This window comes from Lonchura striata, chromosome 3 (genome assembly GCF_050655825.1).
Source record: "Lonchura striata isolate lonStrDom1 chromosome 3, ASM5065582v1, whole genome shotgun sequence".
Taxonomy (NCBI): domain Eukaryota; kingdom Metazoa; phylum Chordata; class Aves; order Passeriformes; family Estrildidae; genus Lonchura; species Lonchura striata.
The window spans coordinates 2,202,507-2,216,519 of NC_140705.1; the positions used below are offsets into that span (position 1 = coordinate 2,202,507).

At 43.0% G+C, this 14,013-nt stretch overlaps 2 protein-coding genes across 22 annotated transcripts in view; one reads left to right on the forward strand and one right to left on the reverse strand.

Annotated features, from left to right (window-relative positions):
- The window catches only part of FBXO16 (F-box protein 16), a 51,553-nt gene extending 45,067 nt beyond the window's left edge, over window positions 1-6,486 (reverse strand). For 17 of the 18 annotated variants that reach the window (XR_014953509.1, XR_014953510.1, XM_085574321.1 and 14 more), the window contains exon 1: window positions 6,359-6,486. Coding sequence is in view for 15 of the 18 variants with exons in the window: in XM_085574321.1 (XP_085430447.1) it covers window positions 6,359-6,434 (76 nt within the window). In the remaining 3 variants the exon portion in view is untranslated. Of the gene's footprint in view, window positions 1-59; window positions 814-6,358 lie in introns of those variants that run through there. The other variant, XM_085574311.1, reaches the window with a different exon arrangement.
- Window positions 6,487-6,606: 120 nt separating this feature from the next.
- The window catches only part of FZD3 (frizzled class receptor 3), a 59,540-nt gene continuing 52,133 nt past the window's right edge, over window positions 6,607-14,013 (forward strand). For 2 of the 4 annotated variants that reach the window (XM_085574333.1, XM_085574334.1), the window contains exon 1: window positions 11,874-12,013. Coding sequence is in view for 2 of the 4 variants with exons in the window: in XM_077782484.2 (XP_077638610.2) it covers window positions 11,825-12,013 (189 nt within the window). In the remaining 2 variants the exon portion in view is untranslated. Of the gene's footprint in view, window positions 6,787-11,540; window positions 12,014-14,013 lie in introns of those variants that run through there. The other 2 variants (XM_077782484.2, XM_085574331.1) reach the window with 2 other exon arrangements.

A 14,013-nucleotide genomic window follows, 5' to 3' on the forward strand; every position in this document is an offset into this window, starting at 1 on the left:
CCGTTCCTTCGTTTTTATGGGAAAAATAAAATTCTAATGAGGGAGCCAATGGAAGAAAGGTGGGAATTATCCCAGTGCCGTTCCTTCGTTTTTATGGGGAAAAATGGGATTTTAATGAGGGAGTCAATGGAAGAAAGGTGGGAATTATCCCAGTGCCATTCCTTCGTTTTTATGGGAAAAATAGAATTTTAAGGAGGGATCCAATGGAATAAAGGTGGAATTTATCCCTGTGCTGTTCCTTCATTTTTATGGGAAAAACCAGAATTTTAAGGAGGGATCCAATGGAAGAAAGGTGGAATTTATCCCTGTGCCGTTCCTTCTTTTTCATGGAAAAATTTTTAATTTTAAGAAGGAATCCAATGGAACAAAGGTGGGAATTATCCCAGTGCCGTTCCTTCATTTTTATGGGAAAAAATAAAATTTTAATGAGGGAGTCAATGGAAGAAAGGTGGGAATTATCCCAGTGCCATTCCTTCGTTTTTATGGGAAAAATAGAATTTTAAGGAGGGATCCAATGGAATAAAGGTGGAATTTATCCCTGTGCCGTTCCTTCGTTTTTATGGGAAAAAATAGAATTTTAATGAGGGATCCAATGGAACAAAGGTGGAATTTATCCCTGTGCCATTCCTTCATTTTCATGGAAAAATTTTTAATTTTAACCAGGAATCCAATGGAACAAAGGTGGGAATTATCCCTGTGCCGTTCCTTCGTTTTTATGGGAAAAAATAGAATTTTAAGAAGGAATCCAATGGAAGAAAGATGGGAATTATCCCTGTGCCATTCCTTCATTTTCATGGGAAAAAATGGAATTTTAACAAGGAATCCAATGATTTCACGGAAGAAGCATGAACGTTATCCCTGTGCCATTCCTTCATTTTTATGGGAAAAAATAGAATTTTAAGGAGGGATCCAATGGAAGAAAGGTGGGCGTTATCCCTGTGCCGTTCCTTCTTTTTCATGGAAAAATTTTTAATTTTAACAAGGAATCCAATGGAACAAAGGTGGGAATTATCCCTGTGCCGTTCCTTCATTTTTATGGGAAAAAATAGAATTTTAACAAGGAATCCAATGATTTCATGGAAGAAGCATGAACATTATCCTGTGCCATTCCTTCATTTTTATGGGAAAAAATAGAATTTTAAGGAATCCAAGAGAACAAAGGTGGGCGTTATCCCTGTGCCATTGGTTGATTTTCATGGAAAAAAATAGAATTTTAACAAGGGATCCAATGGAACAAAGATGGGAATTATCCCTGTGCCGTTCCTTCATTTTCATGGAAAAATCTTTAATTTTAACAAGGGATCCAATGGAACAAAGATGGGAATTATCCCAGTGCCATTCCTTCATTTTCATGGAAAAATCTTTAATTTTAACAAGGGATCCAATGGAACAAAGGTGGGCATTTTCCCTGTGCCATTCCTTCAATTTTATGGGAAAAAAATGGAATTTTAACAAGGAATCCAATGATTTCATGGAAGAAGCATGAACATTATCCTGTGCCATTCCTTCATTTTTATGGGAAAAACCAACATTTTAAGGAGGGATCCAATGGAACAAAGGTGGGAATTATCCCTGTGCCATTCCTTCGTTTTTATGGGAAAAAATAGAATTTTAAGAAGGAATCCAATGGAAGAAAGATGGGAATTATCCCTGTGCCATTCCTTCATTTTTATGGGAAAAAATAGAATTTTAAGAGGGATCCAATGGAATAAAGGTGGAATTTATCCCTGTGCCGTTCCTTCTTTTTCATGGAAAAATTTTTAATTTTAAGAAGGAATCCAATGGAACAAAGGTGGGAATTATCCCTGTGCCATTCCTTCATTTTTATGGGAAAAAATAAAATTTTAATGAGGGATCCAATGGAACAAAGGTGGAATTTATCCCTGTGCCGTTCCTTCTTTTTCATGGAAAAATTTTTAATTTTAACAAGGGATCCAATGGAACAAAGGTGGGAATTATCCCTGTGCCGTTCCTTCATTTTTATGGGAAAAAATAGAATTTTAACAAGGAATCCAATGATTTCATGGAAGAAGCATGAACGTTATCCCTGTGCCGTTCCTTCATTTTTATGGGAAAAAATAGAATTTTAAGGAATCCAAGAGAACAAAGGTGGGCGTTATCCCTGTGCCATTGGTTGATTTTCATGGAAAAAAATAGAATTTTAACAAGGGATCCAATTATACAAAGGTGGGCATTTTCCCTGTGCCATTCCTTCAATTTTATGGGAAAAAATATAATTTTAATGAGGGATCCAATGGAACAAACATGGAATTTATCCTCGTGCCATTCCTTCATTTTCATGGAAAAATTTTTATTTTAACAAGGAATCCAATGGAACAAAGGTGGGAATTATCCCTGTGCCGTTCCTTCATTTTTATGGGAAAAAATAGAATTTTAATGAGGGATCCAATGGAAGAGGTGGAATTTATCCCTGTGCCATTCCTTCATTTTCATGGAAAAATCTTTAATTTTAACAAGGGATCCAATGGAACAAAGGTGGGCGTTATCCCTGTGCCATTCCTTTGTTTTTATGGGAAAATTTTTAATTTTAACCAGGAATCCAATGGAACAAAGGTGGGAATTATCCCTGTGCCGTTCCTTCGTTTTTATGGGAAAAAATAGAATTTTAAGAAGGAATCCAATGGAAGAAAGATGGGAATTATCCCTGTGCCATTCCTTCATTTTTATGGGGAAAAAATAGAATTTTAAGAGGGATCCAATGGAATAAAGGTGGAATTTATCCCTGTGCCGTTCCTTCATTTTCATGGAAAAAAATAGAATTTTAAGAGGGAATCCAATGATTTCACAGCATTTTTTTTAAAAATAATTGTAATATATTTTTAAGGAATCCAATGGTTCCACAGCTCATTTTTTTTAGGGCGGAAAAACAAGATTTTAACCAGAATTTAATGATTTAACAGAATAAACGTGAGCGTTATCCCCGTGCCGTTCCTTGGTTTTTATGGGGAAATAAAAAATTAACGAGGAAATAAATGGCAAAAAATGGAGAAATAATTCAAAATTAAAGTGGGGTGAGGTTTTTTTGTGATTTCGTGTAGCTGCAACATCCATGAAATTAAAATCCTGGAATTGCTCAAGAACCAGCGGGAAATTCTTTTCCAACCCCAAAACATCCTGGAATTCTGGGATTTCCCACTGGAACCTTTGTGCACTAAGAAATAATTGAAATAATTAAGAAATAATTAATTATTAAGCAGGTCTTCAATTTTTTCACCCTTAAAATTCCATTATTTTTGCACTAAAAAGGATTTTTCCACCCTTAAAACTCCTTGATTTTTGCAGGAAAAAGGGATTTTTCCAAATCTTTATCATCTGGGAAAATCTGAGACTTCAGGATGTGGAAAAGTCTGTCAGAAAATTCAGGGATTGGGAAAAGTCTGTCTGAAAGGTCAAGATTTGGGAAAAACGTGTCTGAAAATTCAGGATTTGGGAAAAGTTTGAAAATTTATGATTTGGGAAAAATCTGAAAATTCAGGATTTGGGAAAAGTGTGTCTGAAGGTTCAGGATTTGGGAAAAAAGTGTCTGAAAATTCAGGATTTGGGAATTCTGTCTGGAACTTCAGATCTGGGAAAAATGTGTCTGAAAATTCAGAATCTAGGAAAAGTCTGAAACTAGGATTTGGGAAAAATGTGTCTGAAAATTCAGGATTTGGGAAAAGTCTGAAACTGCAGGATCAGGGAAAAGTCTGTCTGAAACCTTCAGGATTTGGGAAAAATGTGTCTGAAAATTCAGGATTTGGGAAAAACATGACTGAAAATTCAGGATTGGGGAAAAGTCTGTCTGAAAATTCAGGATTTGGGGAAAAAACTTCAAGATTTGGGAAAAGTCTGTCTGAAAGTTCAGAACCTGGAAAAGTCTGAAAATTCAGGATTTGGGAAAATTCTGAAACTGCAGGATCTGGGAAAAGTCTGTCTGAAAACTCAGGATTTGGGAAAAATGTGAAACTTCAGGATCTGGGAAAAGTCTGTCTGAAACCTTCAGGATTTGGGAAAAATGAGTCTGAAAATTCAGAATTTGGGAAAAGTCTGAAACCTTCAGGATTTGGGAGAAGTCTGTCTGAAAATTCAGGATCTGGGAAAATCTGAAAATTCAGAATCTGGGAAAATTCTGAAACTGGGATTTGGGAAAATTCTGTCTGAATCTTCAGGATTTGGGAAAAATGTGTCTGAAAATTCAGGATTTGGGAAAAAACCTTCAGGATTTGGGAAAAGTGTTTCTGAAAGTTCAGGATCTGGAAAAGTCAGAAAATTCAGGATCTGGGAAAATTCTGAAACTGGGAATTTGGGAAAAGTCTGTCGGAAACTTCAGGATTTGGGAAAAACGTGTCTGAAACCTTTAGGATTTGGGAAAAATGTGTCTGAAAATTCAAGATTTGGGGAGAAAACCTTCAAGATTTGGGAAAAGTGTTTCTGAAAATTCAGGATTTGGGAAAAGCCTGAAACCTCCTCTGGAGGAGAAGTGGCGGGGCAGGCCTGGATCTTTGTCTCCATGTGCAGGACCCCATTATTATTATTATTATTATTCCATAATAATTCCACAATTATTCCATAATAATTCCATAATAATTCCACAATAATTCCATAATAATTCTACAATAATTCCACAATAATTCCATAAAGCTGCACAAGGCACGGAACTGCCTGGGTTGGGGCGGATATTTGAGAATTCCGTGAAATTCCTCAAAGCTGGGGCTCGCTTAGGAGCTCATTCCTGGAATGGTTTGGTTGGGAAAAAAATTTTAAAAATCACCAATTTCCACCTTTTTATCCATGGAAAAGCAGCTGGAATTCTGAGCAGCCGGCTGCCCAAAATAACGTCGCACAGATTGCTCCAGCTCCTTCTTCCCAACAGGAATTTGATGGAATTGGGCTCAGGTGATCCCAAAATATTCCAGCAGCAAAGAGGCAGGAGGGGAAGTTAACAAATAAACATCAGGAAAATGTTGGTTCCTCGCCCAAAGAGGAAAAGATATCGAAACAAAACGCCAAAAAAAAATTCCAAACATCAATTTTCATTGTAAAAAAATATGAAATGTAGGAGCAGGTGGCAGGTATATCCATAATGAGCACATCCCATTAACCAGGGGCGTTGGAATAATTTCCTTTAGCTGGGTTAATCTCTGCTTAAATTTATTATTTCTAGCAGAAATCTAGTTTATGCTGATCATTTTATTATCATTTTCCTGGTTTTTGACAGCGTCTCTGCAGAAATGAAACCCTTGTGGCGCACGGAGCCCATCAATCCACGTGGCAGTAGAGGAGTTCGGCTGGGAATAAACTTTAAAAAATTTTAGAATTTAACCGATTTTGGAATTTAACTTGAGGAATCAAGCTCAAGTTAAAGGAGGAGGAGGAGAGTAATTTTAATTGGAAATTGTAATATCAGAATAAAGAGCGCAGCGATGGGAGAAAGGAGTTAAGCAGCAGCAGGAAGAACCGGCAGGGCAGAGGGTGGATGGGGAAGGGCCTGGGGCTGAAATCAATAATTTAAAATCAATAATCAATAATCAATAGTCAATAATCAATAATTAATAATCAATAATCAATAATCAATAGTCAAGAATCAAGAATCCAGCCAGGCTGGGATTTTCCCAAGGATTCCAGCGTGTTTTCCAAGCATTCCCTGAGATTTTTGGTCGCACGATCCCCCAGCACTGGGGACATCGCTGGCACCGGGGATTGTTCAGGCTGGGGAAACCCGCCGCGGTCAGCGACCGAAACCACAAAGCGATCCACGTCCCCAAGCGCCACATCCTCGTGCTTTGGGACATTTCCAGGGATGGGGAAGGATTCCAAGCTGCTCCAACGCTTGGCCACCCAAATATCCGAGCTGAGCGTGCCTTGGCACGGCTGGGGGCTGTTCCCTCTCATCCCTGTTCCCCGGAGCAGAGCCTGACCCCACCCCGACTGTCCCCTCCTGTCAGGAGTTGTGCAGAGCCAGAAATTCCCCCTGAGCCTCCTTTTCTCCAGGCTGAGCCCCTTCCCAGCTCCCTCAGCCCCTCCTGCTGCTCCAGCCCCTTCCCCAGCTCCGTTCCCATCCCTGGACACGCTCCAGCCCCTCAATGTCCTTCCACCGCCGGTTCCCGACCTTCCTCCCGGCACCCCGAGCCCCTCATCCCCTCCGCCTTCCCCACGGAGCTTGTGCCACCTCCCAGCGCATTCGGCACCCCCGCCGCCGTTCTGCCCCCGGGACGACGCTCCACACCCCCGGTGTCCCCGGAGATGCGTCCGCCCGTGCCGCTCCGCGGCCACACCGCCTCCCCACGCCCTCCCGGGGGTCCCCCCGTGTCCCCCCGTGTCCCCCCGTGTCCCCCCGTGTCCCCCCGTGTCCCCTCACCTTCCTCCTCCCGCCTGCGGACGCCGCCTCCTCCTCCTCTTCCTCCTCCCCCCCCACTTCCGCATCCCGTCGCCATGGCAACCCCCGGCGCCAGCCAATCAGCTCCCGCCTCCTGCTCCCGCCCGTCCGCATCCTGTCGCTATGGCAACGCCGGGGGGCTCCAGCCAATCAGAGCCCCCCCAGCGGGGTTAGAGCGGCCGGGGGCTCCGATCTACCTAGCAACCAGCCCGGCGCGCTCTGATTGGCTGGGTGGTGAGGAGTGGGCGGGGCGAGGTGGCGCGGGGGCGTGGCCTCGAGAGGGGCGTGGCCGGGCGCCGCCGCCCGAGGAGCGCGCGCAGGAGCGTGAGGGCGGCGGGAGCCGCGCCGGTAATAACGGGGACACGGCGGGGCCGGGCAGGTAATAACGGGGACACGGCGGGGCCGGGGAGGTAATGGGGACACGGAGGGATCGGGGAGGTAACGGGGACACGGCGGGGCCACGCAGCGCCCTGCGGCCGGCAGCGCAGGCGGGGGGATGCCGGCCCTGAGCGCCGGGAACGGGCCGGACCCGCTCCCCGTGAGGGGATGCTGGCGCTGAGGGTTCCCCGTGCCGTAGGGCGGCGCGGCGGCCCCGGGAGGGAATGCGGGAGCCTCACCGCCCCTCACTGAGGGCTGGGGGGTGCCGGAGCCTCGCTGAGGGCTCGGGGGATGGCGGAGCCTTACTGAGGGCTCGGGGGTATGGCGGAGCCTCACCGCCCCTCACTGAGGGCTCGGGGATGGCGGAGTCTCGCTGAGGGCTCGGGGGATGGCGGAGCCTCGCTGAGGGCTCGGTGATACCGGAGCCTTACTGAGGGCTCGGGGGTATGGCGGAGCCTCACCGCTCTTTGCTGAGGGCTCGGGGGTGCCGGAGCCTCGCTGAGGGCTGGGGGGTACCGGAGCCTCGTCGCCCTGTGCTGAGGGCTCGGGGGATGGCGGAGCCTCACCGCTCTTTGCTGAGGGCTCGGGGGTGCCGGAGCCTCCCTGAGGGTTCGGGGGATGGCGGAGCCTCACCGCTCTTTGCTGAGGGCTCGGGGGTGCCGGAGCCTCACTGAGGGCTCGGGGGTGCCGGAGCCTCGTCGCTCTGTGCTGAGGGCTCGGGGGTGCCGGAGTCTCACGGCTCTTTGCTGAAGATTCGGGGGAGCCTCACGGCTCTGTGCTGAAGATTCGGGGGTGCCGGAGCCTCGCCGCTCTGTGCTGAGGGCTCGGGGGTGCCGGAGCCTCACGGCTCTGTGCTGAAGATTCGGGGGTGCCGGAGCCTCGCCGCTCTGTGCTGAGGGCTCGGGGGTGCCGGAGCCTCGCCGCTCTGTGCTGAAGATTCGGGGGAGCCTCACGGCTCTTTGCTGAAGATTCGGGGGTGCCGGAGTCTCACGGCTCTGTGCTGAAGATTCGGTGATACCGGATCCTCACGGCTCTTTGCTGAGGGCTCGGGGGTGCCGGCGCTGTCCCTGCGCTCGCCGGATTTCTCCGGGCACGCCGTGACAAACCTGTCCCTCCATCCCTGCCCGTGCTGCGGGGTTTGGGGTTAGAGGAGCTATTCCACGATCCCGTGACAAACATGGGAAAGGATTGGGTTGTTTCTGCCTTTCCATGGATTCCGTGACAAACATGGAAAAGGATTGGGGTTGTTTCTGCCTTTCCATGGATTCCGTGACAAACCTGAAAACGCTTGGGTTGTTTCTGCCTTTCCATGGATTCCTTCCTGGAAAAGGATTGGGTTGTTTCTGCCTTTCCATGGATTCCTTCCTGGAAAAGGATTGGGTTGTTTCTGCCTTTCCATGGATTCCTTCCTGGAAAAGGATTGGGGTTGTTTCTGCCTTTCCATGGATTCCGTGACAAACATGGAAAAGGATTGGGGTTGTTTCTGCCTTTCCATGGATTCCGTGACAAACGTGGGAAATGCTTGGGTTGTTTCTGCCTTTCCATGGATTCTGTGACAAACCTGGAAAAGGATTGGGTTGTTTCTGCCTTTCCATGGATTCCTTCCTGGAAAAGGATTGGGTTCTTTCTGCCTTTCCATCCTCCCTCTGTGCTCCTCCTTGAAATAAGGGATGTGGGGGATTATGGTGTGGTGCAGGAGCGGGACAGCGCTGGGGCTGCTTTCCCACTGAGTAATTCATTAGAATGGAGTCGGGAGAATTGATTTCTTCTCCTTTTGTGGGTGGGAAAGGGTTGGGGAAGTGCAATGAATGAGTTCCTCTCCTTTCTCCAGGGTCGGAATCGGGTGGGGAATGGCTGAGAGGACATTTTCCACTGGTTCGTTGTTTTATCTCCCCATTTCTCTGGGATAGACAACTGGGAATTAATCCCATCCTTTCATTCTAAAGCCTGATGAGCTTTTCTTTTTCCTGATTGCTCCCTGAGGGCCTTGGAAATTTAGTTTTTGGGGAAAAAAAAACAACTCCTTGTGGGAATCAACCCTTTCTCCTCATGATTTTCACTCTTTATAATAATTGTATGTGCATGTCTTAATTAATCCTTTCCAGCAAGAATGGGATGGGCTTCTCCTGCTGATAAATAATGTAAAAATCCACAACCACAGGAACAAACTGCTCCTTTTGCCTGCGTTTCATTTCCAGTGGTGGCAGGGGAGGCCTCCTCTCCTCCTTTCATCCCTGGTGTCGTCGAAAGTGTTTTGTTTTTCTGTACATACAAAAATAACCACAAAATCTCCTCTGCAGAGGCTTAACAAAGAGTGCACAAACTGGATCTGTGGCGAGGAGCTCTCCTGACACTGAGGGTTGCTGATTACAGCACCAATTAACGCATCACCCACGGGCTGCTGTGGCTCCTTTCGCAATGGAATCCTTCTCTTTTTGCTCCTTTTCACCCGGAATTATTTCAGTTTTCCCAGGGCCAGGTTGTCCATTTTGCTGCGCTTCCCCTCCTCCTAATACATCCTTAATTTTATTTATGATACTCAAATGGTTATCTTAAATATGATATTTTTTTCTGCTTTTTGCATAGTTAAAACTTTTTTTTTTCCTTTGTAGCTCATTGAATCTTTGTTTTTGCATGATTTCTTGTGGGGAAGGCAGAGGAGAGGTGGATGTGTTTGGATCCTGCTGTTTTGTGTGTCATTAATATGAATTCCATGGAGCATTCTTGGACTTTTTCCCAAAACTCCACATCCTGACCTGGATTTGCCCAGTTTTTGTGGTGCAGACTTTAAGTGGTGCGAGCACAGTTCATTTTAGGTTGCTTCTGAACCTTTTTTGGGAAGGTTTTTTTACAGATCACTGTGATCACACCTCAATTAGAGTGAGCAATAAAAAATTCCCTTGCTCATCCACTCTGCAAGGTGACCTCCCTCAAACTAGAGAATAGAATCCTTTGGAGTTAATTGAGGAGAAACGAAAGGAAAATAGTGAAATTGTGATTCCAGGGTTCTAGAGATGCCAACAAACTCAAAAAGCTTTTTTAAAATTTTCTTTTGAATTTTGGGGAGCTGTTGTTAAACCCAAGGGAATGGATTCCAAGGGCGATCAAGCCCCTTGTCCCACATGGGATCACACACTGGTTTGGGTTGGAAGGGGCCACTTCTTCCCAAACTTTCTGCCAGGGAACTTCCCAAAACAGAGCAGGAATTGCTTTTATCTGCCTGTAACTCCTGCTCAGGACTTGGGGATGTCAGGAAAGCTCCAGGCTGGTGATGCTCCCTGGGCAGGTGGGGAAGTTCAGCTCCTCCTTTCTTCCCAGAGCTGCCAAATTGCTGTATAATCCACCTGAAAAATTACATTTTTTCACTCACAGGGACACAACTTTTCAAGCTCACATCATCTTGAAACTGGCCTAAAACCAGGGCTGGTTGCACAGAACATTTGTTAAATGTTCTGCTTGGTTTGGATCTCTTTAAACTCCATGTGCTGACTCCTCCCAGCACCATTTCCTTCAGAACAGGAGCTGAGATTTGAGCTCTGTTCTACCACTCCAGGTGTGTAGGTAGTTCTGTTTTTCCTTATTTTTTTTTTTTTTTTGGCTCATGGTTTGTTTTTCCTGTCTTTGGAGCTTCTCCAATTTCTATTTTCTCCCTTATTTCAGTGCTGCCTCAGCCACGACTTCCCCTGTGAGAGGAAGAAGCAAATCTGTCAATAAACTGAATTTAACGTGGTTATCTTTAGCAGCTTGGTCTTTTTTTTATTTTTTCCCCTCCTTTTTGCATGTTTGTTTTTAACCAGCCTGCCTCCAAAAAGCTCCAGCCAAACCCTTTCCCCTCTCACAGAAAAGCCCAGAATTGTTTAGGTTGGAAGGAACCCCACGAAATTATCCAGTCCAACCCACAAACTGCACTGAGGGTTTAAAACCTTCGTTTTTCTGACCATAAAATGGGCCTGTGTAAATAAAAATAAGCATGTCTGGAAATTAAATTCTTCCTATCTCTCACTACAGGCAGAAAGGAAAAGCTTTTTCCAAGGAAAAACTCTGTTCTCTCAAGATTGGGAATCTGTTCAGATCTGTGGTTGCTTGCTTTTGGGAATCCTGATGGAATATTTGGGGTTTTCTAAATTTCTGTTACTTCCTTAACAATAATTCACTTTAAAGCATCTACTTAGAGACTGGATTTTGCAAGTTTTACCGTTGCAAGACAAAATGATTGTTAAAAATGTGCTTTTTTTTTGTTTTGCACTCTTGGGGCTCTGCGAATGGAGAGGAGGATGGACGTGTGCAATTAAAACGGGTTTGGCACAACAACGCCACCAAAAAAAAAAAAAGCAGATTAAAATGCCACATGTGAGCCCAGCTAGCCAAACCTCCCTGGGCAGGCCAGTGGGGCGAGCTGGGACTTGTGGGGTTGGTGGTGCTGGTGACTGGATTTGTGTTTTTGTTTTATAATTATTCCTCAGGAGCACCGAGATGCTGTCGGTGTGAGTGAGTCACAAACAGCCTGGTTTCACTGTGGGCCTTGCTAAAAATATCCTAATCGCTCTGACCCCCACCTTTTCACCATTTTTTGGGTGCTTTTCTCCCGTTGGATTTTTCTGCCTTCCGTTCAATTCCTCCAGAAATTTAAAAAAAAAAAATCAGGATTAAAACCTGCAGAAGGACCTCGTAGGAAAACTTGAAGCAGTTTGTCTGCCAGCTTAGGAGCTGAGAGGTAAAATATAAAATATTTTCATGGATTCCCAGGTATCTCAGTGTGTTCTCTCTGCTGTCTTTTGTGCTCCAGGTTTTCCAGGAGAAAAAAAGGAAGAAAAACTCAGGAAACCCCTGGAGCGCTGCCCTGTCACCATGGGCTCCACAGTGTGGGAATGTGGGTGAAAACTCAAGATTTAATTCACACCAGAGGACTGAGAAGGGGCAAAAAAAGAGGAAAATTCCACCTGGAACCTGCCTGGACCGAGCTGAGGATGCTGAACACAGAAACTCTTCCAGCTGGGAGGAGCCTGGAGCGAAGGCTGACGGAATTGTGGTGAAAATTTGGGATCCGTGAGGAGCCTCCGGGGGGGAAGGATGGCTGTGGGCTGGCTGCTCTGCTGCCTCTGGATTTTGGGGGGCTGCGTGACCCCCACAGCGGGGCACAGCCTCTTCTCCTGCGAGCCCATCATCCTCAGGATGTGCCAGGACCTGCCCTACAACTCCACCTTCATGCCCAACCTCCTCAACCACTACGACCAGCACACTGCGGCTCTGGCCATGGAGGTAAACCGTAAAAATTGATTTATTTTCATTACTATTCCCTTGTAATCTGTTCTTATTAATATGTATTTGTTATTTTCTTAAATACGTCTTTATATATTGAATTTCGGCCTTTAATCATAATAATAATGTCAATGATTTCACCAATAGATTGAATTTCGGCCTTTGATAATAATAATAATGTCAATGATTTCACCAATAGATTGAATTTCGGCCTTTGATAATAATAATAATGTCAATGATTTCACCAATAGATTGAATTTCGGCCTTTAATAATGATAATGTCAATGATTTCACCAGTAAAAACAGAATAATAATAATATATATTTGTTATTTTCATAAATGTGTCTTTATATATTGAATTTTGGCCTTTAATCATAATAATAATGTCAATGATTTCACCAATAGATTGAATTTCGGCCTTTAATAATAATAATGTCAATGATTTCACCAATAGATTGAATTTTGGCCTTTAATAATGATAATGTCAATGATGTCACCAATAGATTGAATTTCGGCCTTTAATCATAATAATAATGTCAATGATTTCACCAATAGATTGAATTTCGGCCTTTAATAATAATAATAATGTCAATGATGTCACCAATAGATTGAATTTCGGCCTTTAATAATAATAATAATGTCAATGATTTCACCAATAGATTGAATTTCGGCCTTTGATAATAATAATAATAATAATAATGTCAATGATTTCACCAATAGATTGAATTTCGGCCTTTAATAATAATGTCAATGGTTTCACCAATAGATTGAATTTCGGCCTTTAATAATAATAATAATGACAATGGTTTCACCAATATATTGAATTTCGGCCTTTAATAATAATAATAATGTCAATGATTTCACCAATAGATTGAATTTCGGCCTTTGATAATAATAATGTCAATGATTTCACCAATAGATTGAATTTCGGCCTTTAATAATAATGTCAGTGGTTTCACCAGTAAAAACAGAATAATAATAATATATATTTGTTATTTTCATAAATGTGTCTTTATATATTGAATTTCGGCCTTTAATAATAATAATAATGTCAATGATTTCACCAATATATTGAATTTTGGCCTTTAATAATAATAATGTCAATGATTTCACCAATAGATTGAATTTCGGCCTTTAATAATAATAATAATAATGTCAATGATTTCACCAATAATTGATAACAGAATCCAAAAGGAGAAGGAAAAAAAAATTAAGGTGATGAATAATTCAAATATAACCCCAAATATCATATTTTAATAGTCAAAATATTCCATTACTACAGGTGCTGTCTAATTGAATATCACTGAGTGGGGAATGCTTATTTTAAATACCCAAAGTCTGATTTAAACAAGACTTTTCCAGTCAATTTTCCATCCTACTCAAGGAGTTTCCTCATTTGGTGTTCTGTGATGAGACTAAAAAGAATGGAAATTCAGAATATTAAGGTATTCTATGATAAAACTAAAAAAAAAAAGGAAATTCAGAATATTAAGATTTCTGTGATGAGAGAAAAAAGAATGGAAATTCAGAATATTAAAGTATTCTGTGATAAAACTACAAAAAAAGGAAATTCAGAATATTAAGGTATTCTTTGATAGGACTAAAAATAATGGAAATTCAAAATACTAAGATATTCTGTGGTAAGACTAAAATGAATGGAAATTCAGAATATTAAGATATTCTTTGATAGGGCTAAAAATAATGGAAATTCGGAATATTAAGATATGATGTGGTAAGACTAAAATGAATGGAAATTCAGAGTATTAAAGTATTCTGTGATAAAACTAAAAAAAAAAAAAGGAAATTCAGAATATTAAGGTATTCTTTGATAGGATTAAAATGAATGGAAATCCAGAATATTAAGGTATTCTTTGATAGGACTAAAAATAATGGAAATTCAGAATATTATTCTGTGATAAAACTAAAAGGAAATCCAGAATATTAAGGTATTCTTTGATAGGACTGAAAAGAATGGAAATTCAGAATATTAAAGTATTCTG